Here is a 25,711-nt window from a genome sequence, read left to right as displayed (position 1 = left end):
TGTACTGTAATATAATGCTATGAAAAAACATTTTTGTGTTCAAACCACGATAAGTGAGAAGAGTAAGTTGCATTTTACATTGTTTTTGGATTGCTGCTCCATAATCACAACTTTGTGCTTGGTAATACTAAGCATCTCTTTTTCTTAACAGAATTATAAAAGTAGTGGATTATATTGGCTTAAAACTGAACTTTTCAACAATGTCTGCTGATTTTTCCTCCCCATCCTTGGCTCTGGCAGTTGTCAAAACCAATAGCATCCGTTCCAACCAAATGTCTTTTGCTGTCCAGGATTCATCTGATCTCCAGGTAGGACAATGATAATTCTAAACTTCATGAAATTTCCTAAGTTCATGTTTAAAGTGTTTGTGTTATAATATTTATCTTCTTTATATTTATAACGTTACTTTTATTTTGCATTTATGTCACAAGTTCAGGATCTTTTATTCAGGTTATTTTCAGAGAAAAAAAGACTTTGCTTTTTGAAATCTTTCAGAATTTTTTTTTTAATGTTCTGTTATGGGCTAAATAAGCAACTGAGTTAGCAGAAACTGGCATTTGGCTAATAAGCTGTTAGAGGGCACAGTGAGAATACCAAAGTGCTTGGAATGTGTCACAAGAACCCAGAATCATGAGTCATTTAATCACCTACCCTGTCTGTGCTTGTCAAGGGGTGTTGTCACATATGTGAGAAGATTAATTGCAGGAAATTGTCGGTGCCAGGAAACAACTTACTACACTGCTTGAGTAATGACATTCATACAGTTGTCACTCATGAGTAGTTGGTCTTGCCAAGAAAAAAAGTGCTTAGAAAGTTTGGATATGCTTTCTCTCACTCAAAAGCTACTGTTCAGGTTAAGGAAGTTCTGATTTGGACAGTACAACCTTTGGAGGCTTAAGTGAGGAAAGATGGAAAGTTGTGGACGAATACTGGCACACTGTGTCCTCTCAGAGAATGAAATAGCTTAAGTTAGCATAAGCCATTAGTAGTACTGAAACTGTTCTTTGGTACTGAAGTTGCACTACTTTCAGGCCTGCAGATGCTTTTTATTCCTTTGAGCAGAAGAGAAGTGAGAGAACAGCAGTGTGTTCCTGGCAGTGGTTTGAGAGATGCTTATTTCAGAGTTCTAAACTGGATATAAGGCATAATTTAATTTTTCTTTAGTGACAGAAATGAGGCATAATTCTTGCATTTATTTTTCAGATCTCTCTTGGCCCTAATGCAGTCCATGACTTAAATAATCTTGGATCAATTACACTTCCTTCATCATTGCTCACCAACTTACCTCCTGAAGAGCTGGACTTGGCTTCTAGAATTATTTTCAATTTCTTTAAAAAGACTAGTGTGTTCCAGGTACCTTTTTGATCCTCTGTTCATAAGAGTTTAAATTCAATGCTAGAGCAAAAGTAAAATCTGAACTGACTTGTTTTTTGGCCATAAAATATTTTTTAAAATTTCCTTATTTGAAAAGAAATTATTTTTGTCCAATACTCACTTCACATAATACCTGAACTTGTGTAAACTGTACTCTACCACTGTTTTGTTTGATTTTAATATCTGATTATTTTTTATTGTTCTAGGATCTGTCCTTGAAGAATGCATCTTTAATCAGCAGTGTTATATCATCAAGTGTTGCTAACCTCACAATTAGCAACCTGAAGGCAAATGTGACTGTTACTTTACAGAACATCAGACCTAATCAGGTATGATTTGTTTTGTCTGAGAGAATTCGCTTTTGTTGCCTCATTAGAGTTGTTATAGAAGAAGTACTGTACTAGGAATACAGATCAGTTTGTTCTGCTTTACTGGCATGGACATTTCATTTCCAGCTAGACTTTCAAAATCTCTGTTCTTTGCTTATTTATCGTTTATATTAATTTTTGTTCTCAAGTGATGTAATTTTATTCTGCCAGTCAGCTCTGAAGTTTTGATCCTTTCTACCTGCCCTTCTGTTTTATTTTACAAACCTGCAAGATGTCCAGGAGGCTCCTGGAATGCATTGATGATAACTTTCTGGTCCAGGTATTGGACAGACTGACCAGAAGTGAAATGTTGCTGGACCTGGTGCTCACCAATGCAGAGGAGATCATTAAGGGCGTTAAGGTTGGAGGCAGCCTGGGTTGCAATGATCACGCCCTGGTTGAATTTGTGATCTTGAGAGATGTGGGCCTGGCAAAGAGTGGCGTCAGGACCCTGAACTTTGGAAGAGCGAACTTGAAGCTGTTCAGTGGACTGTTGGTCGAGATCTTCTGGGATGCTGTCTTTAAAAACAAAGATGTTGAGAAGAGCTGGCTGCTCTTCAAGGATGCCCTCCTGAGAGCACAAGAGCTCTCTGTCCCTCTGAATAAGAAAGTAGGCAGAGGAAATAGGAAACCGACATGGCCCGGCAAGGACCTGCTGAGCATGCTGAGGGCAAAGAAAGGTGCGGACAAGGTCTGTAGACAAGGGCATGTCACCTGGGAAGAATACAGGGATGCTGTCTGGACTTGCAGACGTGGGATCAGGAAAGCCAAGGCACAGGTGGAACTGAACTTGGCGAGGGACGTGAAAAACAATAGGAAAACATTCTACTGGTACATTGGCCAGAAGAGACAGGCCAAAGCGAGTGTACCTCTGTACCTCCTTTGGTAAATGTAAAAGAAGAACTTGCTTCAACAGATGAAGAAAAGGCTGAGGTACTGAATGAGTTCTTTGCCTTGGTCTTCACTGGCAGCCAGGATTCCAGTATTTCTCACATCCCTGAGCCCTCCATCCCTAAACCAGTAGGTGAGGACCAGGCGGTAAGTTCCCTCCCACTGTGAGGACAGAGCAGGTCCAAGACGGCCTCATGAGACTGAATGTGTACAAGTCTACGGGACCAGATGGTGTGCATCCTAGGGTTCTGAAGGAGCTGGTTGAGGTGGTTTCTGAGCCACTCTCCATCCTACTTGAAAAGTTGTGGCTGTCAGGTGAGGTCCTGGATGACTGGAGGAAGGGTCATGTCGTTCCCATTTACAAGAAAAGGAGCAAGGAGGACCTGGGGAACTACAGCCGGTGAGTCTCACCTGTGTGCCTGGGAAGATCATGGAACAGATCCTCCTGGATGACATGCTTGATCACATGAGGAATGAGCATGTGATCCGAGACAGCCAGCACAGTTGGCTGGGGAAGGCCATGCTTAACCAATCTGATAGCCTTCTATGATGAAGCGACGGCATCGGTGGCCAAGGGAAAGGCGACTGATGTCATTTACCTGGACTTGAGCAAGGTCTTTGACATGCTCCCCCCACCACATCCTTATTAAATTCACATCCCTCCAATTTGGAGATGGGTGGACCACTTGTTGGATAAGAAATTGTTTGAAAGGCTGCAGACAGAGGTTGGTCATCAATGGCTCTATGTCCAGGTGGAGGCCGCTAACAAGCGGTGTCCCCCAGGGGTCTGTCTTGGGACTGGTGCTCTTTAACATCTTTATCGATGACATCGATGATGGCATTGAGTGCACCCTCAGCAAGTTTGCTGATGACACCAAGCTGAGTGGTGCGGTTGATACGGTGGAAGAAAGGGATGCCATTCAGAGGGACCTCAGCAGGCTTGAAAGGTGGGCCCGGGTGAACCGAATGAGGTTCAACACAGCAAAGTGCAAGGTTTTGCACTTGGGCCTGCATACTGTGATATTAATCTCTTCTATGCTTTTAAGTTTATGTAGTATTCATGTAATACAGGTATACTTAATGTATGCAGTATTTATTCTTCCCTGTATTTTGTACATAATTCAGATTTCTTGATCATTAACTACAGTTAAGTAAAACATCTTTTGTTTTAATTATAATTTTTATTTTTACCTCCCAAAACAGGATAATTCAACAGTTAGATGTGTTTTTTGGGACTTTAATAAAAATGGTAAGTACTTGATATCACCCAAGATATCATGTTGCTTCAGTTATGCTAACTGATATTAATAGTAGAAAGCTATGCTTTAATCAATTACAAGGCTGTTTTCTTTAATAGGTGGACATGGTGGCTGGTCATACGAAGGTTGCATTGTTAAAGAAAGTAGAGTAAATGAAACAGTTTGTTCATGCAACCACCTCACAAGCTTTGCAGTTTTGATGGTAGGTATTCCAAAAATTATATATCTTGATTCAAGAAAATGTTAAAACTTGCCTCATATTCAGTAAGTGAGGATTCAGAAAATACATACATACAACTTATTAAATACGAATTCAGTTCTGTTCACTTCTTGCTTAGTGCAAAGAGCCATAACATCAGTGATGTCCTTAAGCTGCTTGTTGAATGGAGGCCATGAGTTCCATTAAAGTAAAAATTGCTTAAGTGCTTATTAAACTGCAGCTTATACATTTAGGCCATTGTATATTCTGTACAAAAAAAAAAAAAAGTTAGGATAAATCCAATTTAAAATTATTTTAATTAGACTTCCACAGTTGTATTGACATTTCTGTTTTCCAGCAAACCTTTTGCAAGATCCATGAAGAAATGGTTTGCTTTTTTTTGTTTGTTTTGTGCATTTTAAGGTGTTTTTGTTTTGTTTTGTTTTGTTTTTTTTGTATGTGTTTTTCCATTTCATAAGTTTGCTCTCTGAAATCAACTTCTCTTTTCCTTGTAGAATTTGTATGGAAATACTCCTCTAAGTCCTACTCAAGAATTGGTACTGACTTTTATATCCTATATAGGCTGTGGCCTGTCTGCAATTTTTCTTTCTATTACTCTTGTGACTTACATAGCTTTTGAGTAAGTATCTATTCAACTCAGCTCCCATTATTCTTCACTTACAATTGTCTGTAGTCTTCACAGCAAAGTCTCTTTCAGTAGTTATGGGTGCTCTTTCTGTTAGTAATGCACAAATTCGTCGTTGTTGGAACATTTTGTTAAGATGTTTGAGGTTTAACTGTGAAGTCCTCCACAGTGTGTTCTGGAAATCCTCCTAGAATTTATTTGGCACCCGTTTACTCTCTCATTATTCCATCAATAATAAATACTTGGCTCTATCAAGGTTTTAGAAGCCTAGTCAAAAGCCTAATCTAGGTTAGCACTAAGGAACACTCATTTTGCATTTTGAAAGTAATGTAGCAAGAAGCCACCTAACATACAATGTTTAAAAAAAAAAGAAAAAAAAAGAAAAAAAAAGAAAAAAAAAAGTATTGATATCTAGGAATCAAAGCTATTATTTACATTTGTGTAATCTTTCTATAACAGACTTTATTCATATAGAGCGTTAATTTGGAAACGTGTTAAAACATTCTGTCCCATATGTAAATTCAATGTAAGAATCATTACGTATAAATCAAAATATATAAACACGTTTTTTTTCTTGGCATGTATGAACTAAAGAATACCAGAGAGAAAATAAATCATGGATACAAGAACAATTGACAATTGTCATCTCACTAATTTGCTTTTTAGGAAAATCCGGAGAGACTATCCGTCCAAAATATTAATCCAGCTGTGTGCTGCACTACTTCTACTCAACCTAGTTTTCCTCCTTGACTCATGGATTGCATTGTATAACACACAAGGCCTATGCATTGCAGTTGCTGTATTTCTTCACTATTTTCTGTTGGTTTCCTTTACCTGGATGGGCCTAGAAGCTTTCCACATGTATCTTGCACTTGTGAAAGTCTTTAATACCTACGTACGGAAATACATTCTTAAGTTTTGCATTGTTGGTTGGGGTACGTATTGGTTTTACTTTTTGGATTCTAAATGTATGTATCAACTCACCAAATATTTCTGCAAAGGTGATACAGTTTGGAAATGAAAGAGAAACAGTTGCTTTGTATTACTACTGTCAACTACAAAGTATTCATTATCAGTAAATCTAACTGTATGAATTCCAACTTCGAGGTAGTGAATTCCTCCATAAGTGCAGGCATTCTTAGCTTGCAATGTGGAAAACTGGCTGTTGCAATGTAAGTGAATAATGGATTTTCCTTTTGCAAATATAACAGAGCCAAATTTGAATCATAGAATGGTTTGAGTTAGAAGGGATCTGTAAAGGTCATCTCTTTCAACCCACCTGCAATGAATGGGGGCGCCTACAGCGTGATCAGGGCGCTCAGAGCCACCTTCCAGCCTGATCCTGAATGTTTCCAGGGATAGGACAACTACCATCCACCCTTATCATTAAAAAAAAAACAAAAAAAAAACTGTATATCCAGTCTAAATTTTCCCCCTTATATTTTGAAACGATTTCCCCTTGTCCTGTCGCAATAGATCTTGGTAAAGAGTCTGCTCCCTTCAAAATGGCTTATTTCCATTAGCTAGGCAGATGGCATCAGTTCTGTTTTCAAAATAAATGGAATTGAATATATACATTGCATTTCTGGGGTAGCACTGTTACTAGCAAAAAGTGGCAAGGCAAATGTAATTGGTTCAAGGATGGAGAGATTCGGGCCCTTGTTATCATCTTTGGCCACTTGAGTTAAACATTAGTAAAGGCACACTAAAATCAACAGAATTGTTTTCTTCAAATTGATATGAGAAATAAAATTTGAGTATGCTTTATTAAATGCTTTAAATCAGTTTGACGTGTGACAGTATTTGCTGCCTAAGTGAGAAAATCTAGAGCTAGCAGCAGAGAGGATCTCTGGTTTCATTCCAAGTTGTGTTCTTGAGCACAGCTTGAATGCCCCGTTTAGTTTCAAGTTATAATATTGTATTTGTCAAGATTTTCACTTATGTATTTGGTCTAATCTTTTAGGGTTACCAGCAGTAGTTGTGGCTATTGTGTTGGCAGTATCACCAGATAATTATGGACTTATATCCACTGGGAGAGTTTCAAAAACCAGACCTGATGAATTGTAAGTTAAATAAAAGGAGGTGCTTGCTTTCTTATTTTAGGGGGAGGGGAGGGGTTGGGTCCTACTAAATTGCTTTTCTTTAAAGGTTGGGGAGGGAAGGAAGCAGGAAGAGAAGCTTTGCAATAGTATAGCTCCATAGTATGTTGCGTGCTTTGTGGTATCTGCCTACGTGAATGAACTTAGTTTTTGGTAAAACAAACAAACAAACAAAAACCCCACAACTTTTTACTAATGAAGCAAAAATGATTTGTAATTAAAACAAGATAAACTTGTAGTTATTTCAATTTTTTTTTTCTGTTGATGGTTGACAGACTTTATCTTTGTTATTTTAGCTGCTGGATTAAAAATAGAATTGTCTTCTATATTACTGCTGTGGGATACTTCTGTGTGATATTCCTGATCAATATCAGCATGTTCATTGTTGTGCTGATCCAGCTGTGTCGCATAAAAAAGAAAAAACAACTTGGTGCTCAGAGAAAAACAAGTATTCAAGACCTTCGGAGTGTTGCTGGCCTCACATTTTTGTTGGGAATTACTTGGGGATTTGCTTTCTTCACAGTAAATGAGGTTTTTACTTACCTCTTTACCATCTTTAACACTTTGCAAGGTAAGTTTATGCTTTTATGTGTCATCTTACTGCCACCACTACAATGAATAAAACATTTGAAAGATTTCAAAATGGCACTTTCATAATTCAGAAACAAAGTTGTAATTTGGTAAGTTCTTTAACAATTAAATTAGATATTATGCTGCTTTACTGTAATTTTATGTTACAGTAAGATATAGAAAGGCTGTCAACTAATTACATGTATAATATATTTATATCCATATTATAATTTAAATATATGCAAACCAGATACCATGGAAAGTGACAGGATGTCAAGAGATTAACTGTAAATACTCAGCTATTGTAAGTGTTCAAAAAAATAATACAATTAATGTAGTGAAAATGATATCATTTCCCAACTTACAACTAAATCATGAAGATGAGGTGTAACATTCATCAAAGGGCCATTAAGACAGGCAAGGCTGTGGTATCTAAAATATCTCCTCATAAGCATAGCCTTTAACAGATATGAAGGCATGCAGCTCTGCAGATGCTAGGATACTACTGGACATATCCAAAAGCAGATTTCAGAGGCTTCAAAAACTTTTGTATAAATATGAGGTACTGTAGCTGCATGCTGTTATCTGAGTGTACCTAAATTTCCCTATAGTATTTTGAATAAACCAATTTTCTCTTTCAATGTATTTTAGATTACTGGTGGCATAATTTCCCAGGGAGACTAAAGAAATTCAATTTATAGCTCTGTGAATACTACTCCTCTACTTGGTGTGTCACAACCTAAATGGTTTTCTGGCCATAGAATAGAAATCATGACAGTAGGTTTGCAAGATTCCATAGTACATAAGGAACCAGAGGCATTATTTCAAACGGTTGTTTACTTTAATACAGGGTACTAGCAAGTGTACTTATTTATGATTAATAAAACAAATATATATCAAGCTATTACAGAAGTATTACCAGAAAGGTGTGTGTATGTGTATATACAAGTAGGTCAGTCCAAAAGTAATGCCTCTCATTTCCATGGAAACAAAGAGCACAATAAATAGAACAGAGAATTCAGTAGAGAAAATTCTCACCTGCAAACTGTTTTGCAATGTAGTCATGTATACATAACAATGTTATGTATCTATGTAGTCACCACTGTGCACTTTTGTCAGTGATGAACAAGAGTAATGGAATGTGGCTTGTCTTTCATGTTGCTGTTAATGCTGCTGAAAGGCACCACCCACCACTTCACTGTGCTGACAGCCATTGTTTGGTCTCTATAAACATTCAGCAAATAACGATGAATGTCAGTCAGTCATTTTTTCTGCACGGAGGAATTCAGTGACACACCTCTGCTTCATCAACGCTTCCATACGCCATTGTGTCAAAGTACCCCTCTGCTGCCATCTGTCACACAGCAACAAAATATAATGGGATGTTGGCAGGAAAGTTCAACTTCTACTACCATAGCACCGACATCTGCCTCTGATGTTATGGGCCAACATGATAAAATAGGAAATATTACATTCAGAGCAGCACTCAAATGTTCACTCTGCCATTTGTAAGGGCTGCTACAATATATGTATTTTTGATAGCACCAGCAAGTGTATTGAGAAAGATTTCCACTATAGGTTACTGCAAAACTGTCACTAGCAAAATAGCAAATGTGTGTATGTTTGTGTATGCATGCATATATATACGGACATACGTACACCCAGAGAAGTTCAGTTTCGGATGGAGAACAAGTCATTTTTAATCAACATAGATCTTTAGTCAAGACATAAGAGGATGTAGAACTCGACACTTGGAGCAGCTAATAGATACTTGTAATTTCTGTTTTTCATGTGAGTAACCAATAGACCATGATGTTTCCTATTTTTTCAGGCACAATTTTTCTTTTCCCAGACCACCTATATGTACGTGTGGCTAATGCAGACAACAGCAGTTACTGATTTCAGTCTTTTCAGAGAGTTTCCCCTTTGTTTCAGAGTATTTTTCACCTTTGCGGATAAGTTGCAATTATAGTTCCTTGGTTTTGCCCTTATTTTTAGTATCTTCAAGATGTTTCTGGTTCTTAGGTTGCCAACTGCACTTCAGAGAGACTGGCTGCAGTTCTCAGAGGTGCTTCTGGTTCACATGCCTGATTTAGTAGTTCTCAAGCTAGCAGAAATCTCCTTCTGTCAGTATTTTAGCAATCATTTTTTATCGCTATTTTTTCCATTATAGCCAGATTGCGTTTCTAGCTGCTCTCATCAGTGTGTTCATTTTTGAGTACCACAATTTGGTAAATATATACCAGTGTTTCAGAACTGTATTCAGAAGTGGTATAGAACCGTCTCAGTATAGAATCGTGTCTTTATATTCAAATATTCATTCTGAAAGCCAAAGATAAGATATTTAAGCTACCAAAGATGTAATTTCTCCTAGTGAGATTTTACGTGCTTAACTGTCTTTAGCAACAGCATGAACATAAAATACATGAAACTCTGTGCTAGTCTCAGTAGTTAATTCTCTTTCATGTTCTTTTTCATTCATTATAAGCTTAACACTTATGTTCTTAGGGACACGCTGCAGCTGAAAAATCATGCAAAGACCAAGTTCCTTTCTTAAAACGGGAGGGGTTCTTATAAGCAGGGAGATTTGTTGTTCCACAGTGTGTCATTAGAAGTGAATGTAAAGTGGTAAAGTCTGTCGTGATGCTGACAAGAGACAGGGATGAGCCCATCCTTTATAGAAAATATTAGGTTTTAAAATCGTTGTGAAGGGGAAACCATTTATCTAATATTTTAGGTATGCGATGTTTTCTTTGTACAAATACTCTAAATGACATATGAATGATTTTGTGACCTATTAATAGCTCCTTTAACTTTTGGAAAGGTCAATAATAATGCTCCAGGAGTTGGCATTCCAAGTAATAAATCTATAAGCATTACGGGTTTGACTGTGGTTAACAGATGGAACAGTGTCATACCAGGTAATAAGAACTGCATACCCTCCCAGTGTCACATCACACTTTCTGTTTGACATTGCTTTGAATTGTTTTCCAAAGTTGCAAAGTAATCTTCAGGATGCACAGAACTTTTCCCTTCATATTTGAAAGGAGAAACTTTATTCACTTTGTGGACTTGGTTTGTTCTTCTTGCATTTGTGTATACATGATTCCTTCCATCTGTGTTCAGTAGAATAGTACTTCTCAGTGTTCAGAATTGTTAACTTTTTCACTAAAGAAAACTTTTGGTTAGAAACTAAAAAGAAATGAAAGACAACAAAATGTTGTTTATCACAGATGTCATTGTTTTGCAGGGTTCTTCATTTTCATCTTCTATTGTGTAACAAAGGAGAATGTCCGTAAGCAGTGGAGAAGATATCTGTGTTGTGGAAAATTCAGGCTAGCTGAAAACTCTGGTAAGCATGAAAATGTTTTTGTTGTTCTTTTCTTCCTTCTTCCAAAGAATTCCTAGCATTTAATAATACACTTTTTTCTTAAATTCAATAAACTATTTTGTTCTAGTTGCAGACATGATTTATTTCTCAAAGTACAATAAACCTCTGAAATTATACTCTTTAAAGACAGCAGTTAATGCAGTTCTTGCATGAAGTTGTTAACTGCAGCTGGTCTCTTCTGGTGCAGTTTATGGGCATGTCTTTGAAGAAGACTTCTGATCGTGATTAGATTAGAAGTTCATCTAATCACGATCAGACGTTTTAAGATTTGCTCCAGTTTGAGTCAATTGTAGTTTTGCCAGCAACTTCAGAAAAAAACACAAGATAAAGAAAACTTTAAACAAAAAGAAAAAAAAAAAGTAGAAATAGGTTTGATTATTTTGTTATTCAGTACTTGACTTCTCATAAAGCTGTATGCTTTTCAATCATTTCTTTAGTTGCTGGAAAATTCTAATCTGGTACACAGTCATAACACTAAGACAGCCTGTTGCTTTAAGAAGGGATTAAAGAGAGAAAAAACCAAACTAGATGCAAATAATTGTAAACATCAAGAGTTATGATATTCTTTGCAGAATATTGTTCTGTTTAGAAAACTACATTAACGCTTCTATGAGTTGCACAATTTTCTCTACTATCTGTTGTAGACTGGAGCAGAACTGCTACTAATGGTTTAAAGAAGCAGACTGTAAACCAAGGGGTATCCAGTTCTTCCAATTCCTTGCAGTCAAACAGTAACTCCACTAATTCTACAACAGTGCTAATGAATAATGATTATTCAGTGCATGCAAATGGGAATGGTATGTATCATTGCAATGCTATGCTCTTTCCTGCTAACATAGTAAATTGCTGACCAATTTTTGGATGTCAGGGGGAAGTTCTTTACAGAGAGAGTGGTGAGATGCTGGAATAGGCTGCCCAGAGAGGCTCCCGTTCCTGGAGGTGTTCAAGACCTTGTTGGATGCAGCCCTGGGCAGCCTGCTCTAGTACCATCAGATCTGGAGATTGGTGGCTCTGTGTGTGGCAGGGGGATTGGAACTTGATCACTGGGCCCGTTCCAACACAAGCTATTCCATGATTCTAGGAATGATTATTCATATTAATAATAATAATATAATATAGGTTCAATAATAATATAAGGTCAAAATATTTCAGATTTCCTCACAAATAATATCACATCTGGTTTAGGAGATGGTACACAAAGGTTTAAAATATCCATATTATACTTAGTGGGGTCTGTTGATTTACATATCAGATAGTAGGTAATATTCATTAGTAAGCCTGTTATTTACCAAAAGCTGCTGTAAGCGCCTTTCTTGTCAGATGTACCAGGGAAGATCAGATTTTTGGTTCCTGTAGTCAACTCATCTTTCACTGCCTTGATGTTTCTCACCAGTGTTTTTCTCTTCCCAAAACCATAAATGGAAATTAGATTCTGCACTGACTGTTGTCTTCTCAGTAAATTTAACAGTAGCCAGTCGTGGCTGTGTTGGCTTGTGGAGTGATACAAACAGTAACACCAATAACACTATTAAATGTGCGTTTTGATTAATTCTGTTATTTAAAATAGATTAATTCAAATGTATTGCATTTGTGTTTGTGAACTCAATTTTCATGTTTCTTTCCCAGAAGAAATACTAGTTCCAGTTTGGGCTTTCCCATCTTGATATTTTATTCCATCTCATGATAGATGTGATATCAGGATGGTGGCACATCTCTTAAACTTACCTACTCTCTGAGAAGGAAAAAGAACAGAAAAAGGAAAAAGAAAAAGAAGACCAACTGAAAACATTTGTGCAAATATTTATAATAAAGAATCCTACTTCTAAGAAAAAATATCTAGAGTGTGGTGTATAGATATAGGAAATTCTATCCAGTGAATTGAGCATTTGTGGAGCTGGTGTTCCAGTCCATTAAGAGGCTTCATTTGGGAGTGGTATTACATATGTTCACTGTAGGGACACAGAAATGTTTAAGATTTTTCAATCTAAATATGGCTTGCAAAAGTATTTGGACCAAGGCCACATTCTGATCGTTCTCCAGAAATAAATACTGCAAGTTAAATGCATTTTAAAGAGAAAAAAACCCACAAAACCTGCCATGTTTATTCCAAGTTTATTTCATATCCATGGCAAAACTGAGAAACTTGAACTTAACTATAGTTAATGCAAAACTGGAGTTAGAAGTATTTTGCATCTTACCTAGTGACGCTGATTCCAAGTCTTAGTCTACATTCTTAGAATTGTGACCTTCCTGGTTGAAAATGTGAAATCTTTTTGTGTGTACAGTGTATTAAGGTCTCTCAGATCTTTTACTTGTCTCGCATAGAGTAAATATATACAGAATGCGTACAGAGAAATCCTCATCTTGAAATTATTGCAGAGATAAAATGAGATACCATGAGCTCCCTATACTCACTGGAAAAGTACTGTATCTTCTGATTCTGACCTTCTCTGAGAAGGGACAACTTTTTGTTTCTACAGGCCATCTTTCCAGTGAGAAGAATGGTGTTTCTTTCAGCGTGCAGAATGGTGATGTGTGTCTTCAGGACTTTTCAGGCAAACAACTTGTATTTCAAGAAAAGGATGACACTGGCAGCCAAAATAGCCGTATCTCACTTAGAAGGACTTCAAAGAGGGGAAGCTTACCTTCTGCTGAGAAAATGTGATTTCCTTTTGAACGGAACACTGTTTTACAGTATGAAGTAGAGATTTACTTCAACAGTTTTACATAATGTGAGAAGACCAAAGACTGATTTTATTTAATATATTGTCTTGAAACTTCCAGGCAGCCATGTAACGGCTTGACAACGACAATTATTAATTGGAAAAAAAAATGGGGAGAAAGCTCCTGTTCCGACAAGGTATTTCGGATGTCGAATTACAGCTGGCACGTTTCTGTTTTGATTCTTCATTAGAGATATTTGAGGATTTTTACGCTTAAAGTTTTGTTTAGTTTTTTTTTTTTAGTACAATTAAGTATCTGGATATAATGCATAGTAGTATTGTATAAATGTAGGAAATTACAACTTGTGTGTTAACTTCAAAAACGTTAGCTATACTGTCTTCAACTTTTTGTATGTTAGAGTTGCAGGTTAGTGCTGTACATAAGGAGGAGAATGCCAGCCTTTAAATATTTTAGTGGTAGTTTTATATTTATTTCTTGTAATATAAATTTAAATATTCTTTTGTATAGAAAAATAATTGATATTTTGTTTTAACTTTTATTGTACTTCGCATTTGTCTTTAATTGAAATAATTAACAGAATGATACAGAAGTTAATGTGTTCAGTTAGTGAAACCACTTACTGTGGTTTGCCAGAGACAGAACTGTATATGTGAACACCATTATTTTTTAATCCTTAGTGTCCTCTTTCACTGCAACACAGAGAGGTAGAGAAACTGGGTGTCATCAAAGTAGAGCACTAAGAATGAGGGAGTGATGAATAAAGTCACCTGTAAGTTATTAAATGTAGCTAAGTTATCTTAGTAGCTGGACTAAGTTGGTGGGAGCTTTTGCCATTGATTTCACCAGGTTCAATATTTTATCTTGAGTTCCAAGTATTAAACACACTGCCATTTCTCATCTACAGTGATTTTAAAAAGAAAAAAAAAAAAAAGTGTTACTCTTTTTGAATAAAAAGAATACAGAAAATAATGCTGTTATATTTAGTAGCCTAGTAAATTGTTTGTTTTGTTGTGTGGCTGTTTTTAAGCGGCAGCTCTTGAGCAGTTACAATCTATTTCTGCTTGCATTTTGGTCCTTCTTTGGCAAACCAAATTCTGAGGTCCCACCTCAGTTACTTCCTGAATCATCATCTAATTTCCTCTGTGATATTTCTCTGAAAAAGGTGGATTATTGGCTCCTCATACGCAACAGTCGGAAGAAAATAGAGCCCATACAACACTGTGAAGATTTCTGAACAGTGTGAGCACAGGATGTGCCTACTTCTTAGACAAGTGCGCAGTTGTGACTTTCTTTTGCTCCGTGGGTTCTTGTGGAAAGGTTGGATAGTGCCAGAGCAAAAGCCAGTGCCGCACTGCAGAGTGCCAACCCTTGGAAAGGGGCTTTCTGAGGCAGGTGCACACTGGGTGGGAGAAAGAGTTCTGCTTTCCCAGAGGACTCAGTAAGGATCTCTGGAAACACTTCTCAACAAAGTACATCGGTGGAACACCTTTCTGGGGCTCTGGCGTGGTTGTTGAACCAAATTACTAAACACTCGTGAGGTTCTAAATGCAGTGCCTGGATTCTTTTGGTCACCTATGCCTGAGACTATGCAGAATATGCCTTTAAAGTGAGAATTCAAAGCATTTGTTGTGTTTATCCACAAGGTTTTAACTGCATGTTAATAAAAGAAAGTACTGGAATGCTAGTAGCTAGAGTGCTTTTATGTGAATGCTTTAACTGTTGGTGAATTGCCTTTGCACTGTTTCTTGTAAATTTATTTAATGTTTGTGTATTTATATTTTCAACTGTAAAAAAAACAACAATAAATTTACAGCAAGTAAACACAAAATACATAAATTTTGTCTTTTAGCTAAATGTGTCCTTATACTGGATTGTGTTACAGTTCTTGAAATGATGTGAGCCGGAGTATGTCACCTCATGAAGAAAGTGCTGGCATGGCCCTTGCTTTTTTGTGTCCATATCATATTTCACCTTTCATGGCTCAAGCAGATCTGTCTTTCGCAGAGATATGAGTCTGATATAAGCGGTCGGATGTAAGTCTGCCCGGTCAGTGCTTGTTCCTCCAGTCTGCTGAAACTCTTCCATAAGAATGCCATGAGTAAAAGAATCATAGAATCATTAAGGTGGAAAAAGACCTCTAAGATCAGGTCCAACCATCAACCTGTCCCCATTATACCCATTAACCACGTCCCTTAGTGCCACATCGACACAGTTCTTGAATACCTCCAGGGATGGTGACTCTACCACCTCCCTGGGCAGCCTGTGCAACTGCCTCACCACTCCTTCTGAGAAGAAATCTGTATTAATATCCAACCTGAACTGCCCCTGGCACAATTTGAGGCCATTCCCTCTTGTCCTGTTGCTGTTACCTGGGAGAAGAGGCCAACCCCCACCTCACCACAACCTCCTTTCAGGCATTTGTAGAGAGTGGTAAGGTCTCCCCTGAGCCTCCTCCAGGCCATGGCTGAATTTGGCTTCAGCAATTCTGTACTAAAAAGTATATTCTACAGTTACAGCTTGGACTCTTCATTTGTTTCTATTTTTGCATCCCAACTTATACTAGGATTATTTTAATCATTCTTATTTGATTTATTTCTAGGCATGGGAATTGCACCTTACTTGTCCATACACATACTGTAGTAAAGTTTCACACTCCCGGCAGCCTGTTGGTGCAGCCCAGTGAATACCATCAATAAAGGCGTTGAAAAACCATTTGCACACCAGGGGGCGTGGGGACCGAGCAGCTGCCTAAGCAAATTTGGGTTAGCTCAACCGCCTTCTTAGGTCATAAATACAAACAACAACAACAAAAAAAAGTCATTAAATAAGTAGTCATATTGTGCTTTATACAACTCTGTGGTTGTTCCGCTTCCAGTTCCTAGTACTTCATAGAAAGCTTTGCAACTCTAAGCTGTATTATGCTCTACAGAATACGTATCCCTTCGGTACTCGGACTTTTGTGCCCTGCCAGCAGCGTAGCCATAGCAACCCTTTATCTGGGAGAAAAGTGGCACCGCTCCCTGCCCTGCCCCGCCCCGCCCAGCCGCCGCCGTGCCGCCGAGACCTCTCGGCTCCGCCGGGTATCGGCGTAGGGCCGCGGGAGCTGAGGGGAAGCGGCGTAGGGCCCCGCCCGGCCGCCGGCAGGGGGAAGGGCCGCGGGCTGGGAGGGCTGGCGCGCCGCCCGCCGCGCACGCAGAGAAACGGCCGCCGCCATCTCCGGCTGCCGGCCCGCCCATCGCGGCCGGGCGGTGAGACGAGGCGATGAGGAGCCGCAGTAATTCGGGAGTGCGCCTGGACGGCTACGCCCGCCTGGTACAGCGGACCATCCTCTGCCACCAGGTGAGGGCAGCGTCGCCGGTGTAGCGGCTGGGGTTCGGCGCCTGGGTCGGGGCGAGCGGGTGGAGGCGGCTGTCCGCTCTTCCCGGGCTGCGGCAGCCGGGCCCGCACCTGCAGCACTAAGGGCTGCCCGCGTTCTGAGCGCTGAGTGCAGATGTCGGCCCTGCTGGGGAGAAGCTGTCACCGGCTCCCCGTGCCTTGGCTCGTGCAGCCTGCGCAGCGCCGTGCGTTCTGCTCGATGCGCCTGCTTCAGGTGTGTGTGCTGAGAGTGGGGGGCATGCACGGTGTTGTGCTTCTTTTAAAGTGGTTCCCTGCGCAGAGAGAAGGGCAGCGGGGCTTCTTGTGTGAATCTAGTCCCAAATGCACCTCACTGCAGTGACTTAGAAGAAATTGCAAAGCAATCATAAGTGAAACGTCTTTAGATGTTAGGAAAAAATCTTTAACAGTGAGGGGGTGAGGCATCTCTGGTTGCCCATAGATATGGTTGATGCCCTGTCCCTGGAGACTTTCAAGGCGAGGCTGGATCAGGCCCTGGGCAACCTGATGTAGCTGTGGTGTCCCTGTTCATTGCAGGGGAGTTGGACTAGATGGCCTTTAAAGGTCTCTTCCAACTCTAAGGATTCTATGATTCTATGACTCTTAACTAAAGAGGTGAGCACCCAGAGCCCAACAGGTCAATAAGATTTATACCATCAACTCAGTAAGACTTATGCTATCAGCTGTTTCTGTGGGCACAAGCTCCAGACACCTGAGAACTGTTATCATTAGGTGAACTACTGAAAACCTACCAGCAACAAAAAGCAAGGATCTGGTGTGAGCAGTATGAGACAGCACTGCTGGGCTCTCACCATGGTGGGCTGTGGGAGCTGCCCTGTACTGCTCTCCTGGCCCTGCAGGATGACCTTGGGCTCCTTCAGCAGCTGCTGGGGAGCTGGGCCTGAACTGAGCCACTCACGTCCTGTGAGCAGCCAGACAGAAGAGCAGCAGGCGGCAGAGGTGCCGCCGAGACAGGGCTGTACAGCTCTGGCGTGTGGAGGTGACCTTGTGCCCGGCATCCAGCAGCATGCAGATTAAGCTGCTGTGCTCTGACAGAGCTCATGTTCTCTGAGACGTGGCTTGGAGAACGTGAAGTGTGTTTGGGAACATTGCGTTTGATAAAGGTGTGTCTGACAGGGCAGGGGTCAGGTGTCCCTGCCACAGCAATTGATCTGGCATTCGTAACAGTTGCTCTGTGTGAACACACAGCTGAGAAACAAGCGTAAAAGTTAATGGCAACGAGGCAAAGGGAATTAATGATTAAGTGAAAAATGTTGTGAAGTGTTTGAGACGCAGGAGACTATGCAGTATTCTGGTTCTCAAATGGTGTTGCTACTGAACGCTACCAGAATTTGCCGTTCTCTGCATTGGAACATAAAAAGGCTTTGCATGCATTCATGCTTTAGCTTCCATAAACCAAGTGAGACAGAAACACTTTGCCCACTTCCTAGAAGAGAAGCAATTCTTTTTTACTTCTTCAAGACCATACCACAGCATGGTCACACAGACAAGAGCAGATCCCAGCTCAGTTTCAAATGTTAATTCGTTACCGTGTTTTCCTTCCAAATACACACAGTTTAGATTTGTGTTTCTTCATTGTGCTTTGGCTGTCACCAAGTGGCGTAGCTCATCAACCTGGTTGGGTGAGGGTGCCCTGATGGATTCTATAAGCTTTGTGTCCTGAAGTGCTCAAATAACTAAATTTTGCACTTCGCATGTGTGAGTTCAGGAAAGGACTGGGCAAAACTATGAGAAGCTGTATTCTGCAGCCAGTATGAAAACCCCAAATTCTTTCTTTCTCCCTCCTCCAACATGTTTTGATATGGAAAGAAGTGGTTTATCGTAATAGATGGGACTTCAGGTAATAATGTTTGTTCTTTACCTTTTCTACCATGTTCAGAACCCAGTTACAGGGCTGCTTTCAGCTGGTACGGACCATAAGGATGCGTGGGTACGGGACAATGTCTATAGCATCCTGGCAGTGTGGGGGCTTGGCATGGCCTACAGAAAGAACGCAGACCGGGATGAGGACAAGGCCAAAGCCTATGAGCTTGAGCAGGTATGCTAAAGTTCAGTGCAAAGCAACTATGCTATGTTTTGCCTTTTTTTCATATGGTCATGGTTTTGGTGTACTTGCATTGCTATTATGTCGAGGATGTGGCACTGTTTTCCCAGCATGGAATACATGTTTTGTTCTTGTGACAGCAGTGTTTATGTAACACAGAATGGTCTGTGTTCCTAGCAGCCCCCCAGGAGATTTGGAGAGCTGAGCAACAGAGAGGCTAACATCTCCATATATATACTGAAAGTAAACTGGTAGGAGTAAAACTCCCATTGTTTAGCACATTATTGTAAACTGTGCTTCTAAGAGATTTTATGGCCTTGTTTAGAAGCCTCCCTGATTAAACTGTGAGATCCTTCACGAGGTGTGCTGTGGGTAGAAATTCAAACCTAGGTTGCTTGTATCGTAGGGTGGCAATTTATCATTTTTCCCCTTAAGGAGAAACATGCCCTTTAAAGCAGCTGTCTTTGAAATGTGAACATGTGTAGTCTCACGGAAATCATATGTGGTGTATAGACATGTTTGGTCAGAACCAAAAAAGGCAAAGCATGATTGTATTTTTAAGCCTTAATAATTTTCAGAATTTAAGACGAAATCTAGTCTTAATGCTTATTCTGTGCTTCTCTTAATACGCACTGAGGTCTCTTTACATTAGTCATCCGTTTGGTGTATAAAGAGATGAAGAGACGAAGAGACTCCACAGGTTTTCTGGCTGTGTCTGTGTCTTGTAGTTACTTACCAGTGTTGACTGGATCTGTCAGTCTAACAATCATTATTCTTACAGTGGGTAACATTCCTCTTACTTCCTTAGCCAGATAGAAAGAACACAGGTTACTCTGCATGCTGGAGAGGGCCTCTGGGAAAAGATCAGTTCTCCCAAATAGAAGCATGAGAACAAAAATCTTTTTTTTTTTTTTTTTTAAAGGGCATTTAAAACATTTTACATTAATACATTTTTTTTGCCTTTGGGAGGACATTAACATGGGATGTGAACCTGTGACTTTTGCATGTTTTTTTTAACAGCTGATAGGGCTGGTAGTACAGGAGTGTCACTGGTCTGCTTTATTCCTGCAGAACGTTGTGAAGCTGATGCGAGGTCTCTTACAGTGCATGATGAGACAGGTATGTATGCATGGTACAACTCAGCACATACACTGCTGTTAGCCTAAGCCGAACTCTGGTCATGCTTGTACCTTTTTAAAATCAGGTTTGCAGCAAATCACAGTGTTGCCTTTGCAAACTGATTTGCTCAAAGGTGCATAGCTGTTACTAAGATCTGAACTCAGCAAGGTAATTTAAGCTTACTCTTTCCCAAAGAGATGTGGATTTAGGCAGAGTCTAAAGTTCATGCACTATGATCGATCAAAACACGCTGATGTGAGGTAACAAAATTTAGGACCTCAAGTTTCTCCCTATCTAAGACAACGTGTTGTGAAACACTTCAGAAGAAATTCTCCAAACAATTTCACATTTGAAATCTGTGGTGCTTTTCAGGTAGATAAGGTGGAGAAGTTCAAACGCACACAGAGTACCAAGGACTGCCTGCACGCCAAGTACAACTCTGCTACTTGTGCCACAGTGGTTGGAGATGATCAGTGGGGACATCTGCAAGTTGATGCCACTTCTCTTTACTTGCTCTTCTTGGCACAGATGACTGCATCAGGTAAGCAGAAGATATTTTAGCCTTGACTATCTTGTTGTTACAGTCTTCATGTTTTACAGCTTTCAATTGAAAAGGAGGAAAAAAAACGTCACTAGCTTCAAAGATCTTTGTGTAGTTATTGCACAGAAAATAGTATTTCTACGGAAAGAGATGTTTGTTAGTTAGGATTTCACACTTACAGTAACTGCCTAGGAAGTCCATTCTCTTAGAGTTTGTTGGTGTACAAATTCTATTCAGAGCTATTCAAAACCATGTCAAAGAAGAGTGTGTCTGATGGACCAGCGGGTTTATTCAGAGTGACTACACCAAGCTGGATGCCTGTCTGTGTTCCTCTTCTTGTGGGCATTGCTTGTCTTTCTGCTCATAGCAACCATGCTCTTCCTCTGTGAGGATAAGTCTCTTCTGGTGGTCTCCTGGCAGAGCATGAAGCAGATGGTGCAGCTGCTGCTGGAGCTGGGCCCCCCAGTTCTCAGGAGCTGGACGTGGTTCAGCTCTCCCTGTTCTGTAGCCCTGGTGTATGAATGCCATGTTTCCACTGAGGGCGTATTTTTGAAACAGATGATGTGTATTGGTGGCATTTGAAGTAGTTCATGGGCAGCAAATGTTCAGGCTTGTTGCCACTCCCTTTGAAATCAACTTGAGTCTTTCACTGATTTCTGTGAATAGTAGTTGGTAGTTGGTAACAAATATACAAAAGCTTGAAATTTTTTGAAGAGGAAATAGTTCTAATACAGCATATTTTCTTTCTTCTTCTCTTGTTTTTAGGGCTACGTATCATTTTCACCCTTGATGAAGTTACCTTTATTCAGAATCTTGTTTTTTACATAGAAGCTGCCTACAAAGTTGCTGTAAGTAGTTATTTATGTGTAAGACATCTGAACCCAGCTTAGATGTGGGTTGAAAATTATTTCTTGATGGTGACTGAAAATACAATCCTGTTTTTCCATCAGAGGATGTCAGAATTTGTCATTACATTGTGAGCAACATTTCTGGAGGTGGTGGGACAGCTGTGGGGGAATTTGCTGTTTTCTGGATGAAGTATAGTTGTTCTATCATCACAGTAGTAATTAATAACAATTCCTGATGTCTCATGAGCCTTTCTGAAAAGAGCAGAGTGTTACAAACTTTTTTGGAAAGTGATGAGTTGCAGAGGCACAGGGAGAAGCATGCAGTTTGGAGGTCTTTGTGTGTTTTATGGAGAAAGTGATTTATGACTGCAGATGTGATCCTGCTGGGATGTATTTTTATGTTCTGCTTTTTAAACGTGCAGAGGAGCTCTTTGGAAGTCACTTGTTATTTTATTTTTAAGGCTGATAAACAAGTTTCCTATGAGGTTCTGGTTTTGTGGTAGCCTGTGCGTGTGGAGGCGAGGTAGGGAAATGTATATGTAACCATACCAATTTTTTTCTTAATGTTGTTATTCTTGCAGGATTATGGAATTTGGGAACGTGGTGATAAGACAAACCAAGGCATCCCAGAACTGAACGCAAGCTCCGTAGGGATGGCCAAAGTGAGCATGTCTTTCTGACTCCTCTTTTGTGGCTGTTCCCTCACTCTGAATAGCTCTAGTGAACCCAGCGGCTTCCTTTGCATAGCCTTCTTGGCAACAGTTAACTAATTGTATTCAGAATTTTTGAGTATTCAACATAAAATCCTTGTGATAATGGTTTACTTTGAAGGACCTTAGTACAGTTGTTCTGGGACTGCAAAATGTGCAGCAGAATCATTGAGGCACGAACGTGGTAGATACAGTGAACAGGATTTTAAAAGGAAAGCTCCTTGCTCTTTTCCGGATCCATACCCTATGTGGCACAGCAAACCCCACATCAGCAAAGCCAGGACACTTCCAGGTTGACATAGGGGTGCACAGGGATGAATGGGTGGGTTGTTAATATCTTCCTAAGGCATATACATACGCATTATAGCTGAGATATAGGAGATGTACTGATTCACCTGTTAAGACAGGCATGATGTGTCTCTACAACCTAATGGCTGGTTGGCCATTAGGCATGCAGAGAGCAGACATCTCATCTCTCTTTCCCTAGGGAAGCGATAATATCAGAAAGAGAGGTAGATGGCAACATGCTCTTCCCTGCACTAGCAGAGGCTGGTTCCCAGAGCATGTTGAGCAAGCTTTCCTCTTTGAATAGCCCTGCAACTAGGAGCCACAAATTGCCACTGAAGTGGAGGGGGGTTATATTGGAACGTGGAACAGGAGAAGCATTTATGGATAAATATTATTTAGGTATTATTCAGCAGAAGCACTGTTTCCTGTTGCTTTGCGTTAGGTTTTAATTGTAAGAACGGTCATCAGCACATCAGTCCTGGATCCTACGAATGGAAATGCAAAAATATTGTTTATTTTTTCAAAAGTATTGACATACTTCCCATTGAGGTTGGAAACAATATCTGTGGAGCAAACTTCTGTCTTGCCTAATAACCTTCAGAGGAAATGTCAGATTTTTGGGTTGTACTTGGCTTAAAAGATATCTAATGGTATTTTTGTGTGTGGGTGTTATTTGTTTTGAAGGCTGCTTTGGAAGCAATTGACGAATTAGATCTTTTTGGAGCTCATGGAGGGCATAAATCAGTGATTCATGTTCTTCCCGATGAAGTAGAACATTGTCAGGTAAAAGCAGTGTTCTGTTTCTAGTGCTTGAAGAAAATCCATCTCCAATTCCATTCTGTTCTTAATTGAAATGCTGGTTAACTGAATGGTAAACTTAATAAGGGTGACTTCAGACTGTGCTGTTCATCCTGTTTATAGTAAATCACATGGAGCTGGTTTGAAACATTCCTATGTTAACTCAGTTAAAACAGTTATGCAGTGAATTCTCTCCATTTGCAAATTGTGCATTCTGTTTTGCACGTTACATAGCCTTTTGAACAAAGTAAATTATTTCATATCCCTCTCTTCTGCGTTTTGCTCAGTCTATACTATACTCCATGTTGCCAAGGGCATCCACGTCAAAGGAAATAGATGCTGGCCTTCTCTCCATAATTTCATACCCAGCTTTTGCAGTGGAGGATATAAACCTTGTTAATATAACCAAGAGTGAAATCATATCCAAATTGCAGGTAAGGATTTCCTTTATTTTGTTTTGTTTTATTTTTCAGAAGGAAGGAGAAGCAGAACCTTTTTTCTTAATTGAAAATCCTAATTAATCTAGGATTGACAGACTTGGTGGGTCCATGCATGGAACAGAGGGAGGAAAATCCCAAAGTAGCACTGGAAACTCACAACTTAGATGTTGGTATCAGTCTGTCAGGAAAAACAGTATGTTAAGATTTCTGTAATTTTGTCTGTTGTTATAGGGCCGCTATGGCTGCTGTCGCTTTCTCCGAGATGGCTACAAGACACCCAGAGAGGTACTTCTGATGTATATTTTCAGTAGATCTTAGGAAGAATGCTCTCTCTTTTGGGCACTATTTTGGCTTGTTTGCGTCAAGGGCAAAATTCAGTATCGCTATTAAGATATTTGGTAGTAAACCAAGTAAATCTTGGGAATGACTCATGTCTGAAGGTGGCTAGTGGTTTAAAGACCATCAGTTATTAATGAGATAAATTAATTCATGATTCTGCAAGGTATTAACCCTTAGACGTGCTTACGGCACCTAAGGAAAAGAATTGCCTTTGAGATGCTCCAGGGTATTATGAAGTAGGGCAGAAGCATGATTATTTGGCTGACACCTAGATTCTGAGTCTGAGAAGGGCTGGTTTGTCTGGAGACCAATTAAACAAGTTTGGGAATGAATGCGAAAAAAGAAATCAAGAGGCTATGTGGAAACTTTCTGCTGTATTTTTATTGCTTGCTCGGTTTTAATTATTTGTATAAAATAGGCTTTCATTGTGTATGGAGTTTGAGTGACTAATTTAGCACTGTGACTAAAAGAACATGATTGAATTTCCAGGATCCAAGCAGATTGCACTATGATCCTGCTGAGCTCAAGCTGTTTGAGAATATTGAATGTGAGTGGCCGGTGTTCTGGACATACTTCTTAATTGATGGAGTATTTAATGAGGACAAAATTCAGGTGAGGAGAGAAGAAACTGCTTAGAATGGAAGTGCAAAGCTGTTAACACCCCATTATAGCTTTTCTCTGTTTATTTTAGTTATCAGTTACCACCTTTAAAAGTCCGCATGACCCTTTTTTTTTATTGGCAGAACCCTTTACTATTTGCATACGTATAAATTATGTATTTGTGTGGATGAATTACGTTTGACAGATAACAGCAGCTGGGTGAGAATGTGGATGGAACATTTGTTTCCACATGCAAGTCAGGCTGGAGTGTAACAGGTATTATTATTTGAATGTCTTGCAGTGTTGATGCTCTTTTGGCATCAGACAGTACTGGAAATCACTGAGTTCCTGTGAAACTCAGTGGAGTTTCACGCAACAGGTTGGAAGCAGTTTCCAACCACTCCGACCTTACTGGGAGGTTCATGTCACGAGAAAAGCTGCAGTGTTGTCCACGCTGGTACAGGGAAGGGTTCCCTTTCTCTGTCAGATTGAGGGGCTCTGTTGGCTGGAGGGTTTGAGCTGATCTGGACATGGCGTATTTGTCTGGTTCTGTTTTATCACCAACCATAATGTCTCACCAAATTATTGTGAGATGAGTCTAGCTTCTGTCTTCCCTGATCTCTGTGGCTTGGCTGCTGAGAACAACGTTAATAGTTCTTTCAGTCTTTTGGTACATTTAGGGAGGTTTGGGATGGGTTAGACCCTTATCAGGACCCTTATCAGGAGCCATTTCATTTTAACTGATTTTGTAGGTTAATTGATGATTCCTTTATGTAATTCATGCCTTTGCTGTGTCGAGCATTGAATGATCAGGGGAGCTAGATTGACTGTAACCTTTCAAAGGTTGTAGTGGTTCCTGGAGAACAGTGGTAAATTAAAAGAGCAACAAGTAATGAGGACTAAATGTATTCAGATCAAGAGCTCTACAGCTTGAAGGAAGTAACAAATACATGTGATTTAAAGTTGCCCAGTATGCAGAGGGACTATGATTACTAAATAAAATCTCTTAAAAATAAAATGCCATCAGAAACAAAACAAGGAATTTCAGACCAAAAATACCTTTCTATAACAGATGAAAATACAGTGAAGTATTTATTAATGTTAAAAAT

General features: G+C 39.7%; 2 protein-coding genes across 6 annotated transcripts in view; both read left to right on the top strand.

Moving 5' to 3' along the window:
* Window positions 1-15,286, top strand: part of ADGRG2 (adhesion G protein-coupled receptor G2) — a 54,799-nt gene extending 39,513 nt beyond the window's left edge. The window contains exons 17-28 of one of the 2 annotated variants that reach the window (XM_042868239.1): window positions 152-308; window positions 1,204-1,353; window positions 1,581-1,703; window positions 3,837-3,882; window positions 3,991-4,094; window positions 4,607-4,731; window positions 5,404-5,672; window positions 6,701-6,800; window positions 7,133-7,407; window positions 10,657-10,758; window positions 11,442-11,594; window positions 13,278-15,286. In XM_042868239.1, the coding sequence (XP_042724173.1) occupies window positions 152-308; window positions 1,204-1,353; window positions 1,581-1,703; window positions 3,837-3,882; window positions 3,991-4,094; window positions 4,607-4,731; window positions 5,404-5,672; window positions 6,701-6,800; window positions 7,133-7,407; window positions 10,657-10,758; window positions 11,442-11,594; window positions 13,278-13,462 (1,789 nt within the window). In that variant the 3' untranslated portion in view covers window positions 13,463-15,286. Of the gene's footprint in view, window positions 1-151; window positions 309-1,203; window positions 1,354-1,580; window positions 1,704-3,836; window positions 3,883-3,990; window positions 4,095-4,606; window positions 4,732-5,403; window positions 5,673-6,700; window positions 6,801-7,132; window positions 7,408-10,656; window positions 10,759-11,441; window positions 11,595-12,423; window positions 12,589-13,277 lie in introns of those variants that run through there. The other variant, XM_042868240.1, reaches the window with a different exon arrangement.
* Window positions 15,287-16,675: 1,389 nt separating this feature from the next.
* PHKA2 (phosphorylase kinase regulatory subunit alpha 2) overlaps window positions 16,676-25,711 on the top strand; it is a 38,269-nt gene continuing 29,233 nt past the window's right edge. For 2 of the 4 annotated variants that reach the window (XM_042866559.1, XM_042866557.1), the window contains exons 1-10: window positions 16,676-16,821; window positions 18,755-18,913; window positions 19,991-20,038; window positions 20,411-20,579; window positions 21,345-21,427; window positions 22,009-22,089; window positions 23,110-23,208; window positions 23,511-23,657; window positions 23,895-23,948; window positions 24,492-24,614. In XM_042866559.1, coding sequence (XP_042722493.1) covers window positions 16,744-16,821; window positions 18,755-18,913; window positions 19,991-20,038; window positions 20,411-20,579; window positions 21,345-21,427; window positions 22,009-22,089; window positions 23,110-23,208; window positions 23,511-23,657; window positions 23,895-23,948; window positions 24,492-24,614 — 1,041 coding nt within the window. In that variant the 5' untranslated portion in view covers window positions 16,676-16,743. Of the gene's footprint in view, window positions 16,822-18,754; window positions 18,914-19,939; window positions 20,039-20,410; window positions 20,580-21,344; window positions 21,428-22,008; window positions 22,090-23,109; window positions 23,209-23,510; window positions 23,658-23,894; window positions 23,949-24,491; window positions 24,615-25,711 lie in introns of all 4 variants that reach the window. The other 2 variants (XM_042866556.1, XM_042866555.1) reach the window with 1 other exon arrangement.

Source organism: Lagopus leucura, unplaced genomic scaffold (assembly GCF_019238085.1).
Source record: "Lagopus leucura isolate 7727_CA_CO unplaced genomic scaffold, USGS_WTPT01 Super-Scaffold_100001, whole genome shotgun sequence".
In the NCBI taxonomy this organism is placed as follows: domain Eukaryota; kingdom Metazoa; phylum Chordata; class Aves; order Galliformes; family Phasianidae; genus Lagopus; species Lagopus leucura.
Note: the sequence above shows the minus strand (reverse complement) of the source record. Positions and strands in the feature narration are given on the sequence as shown.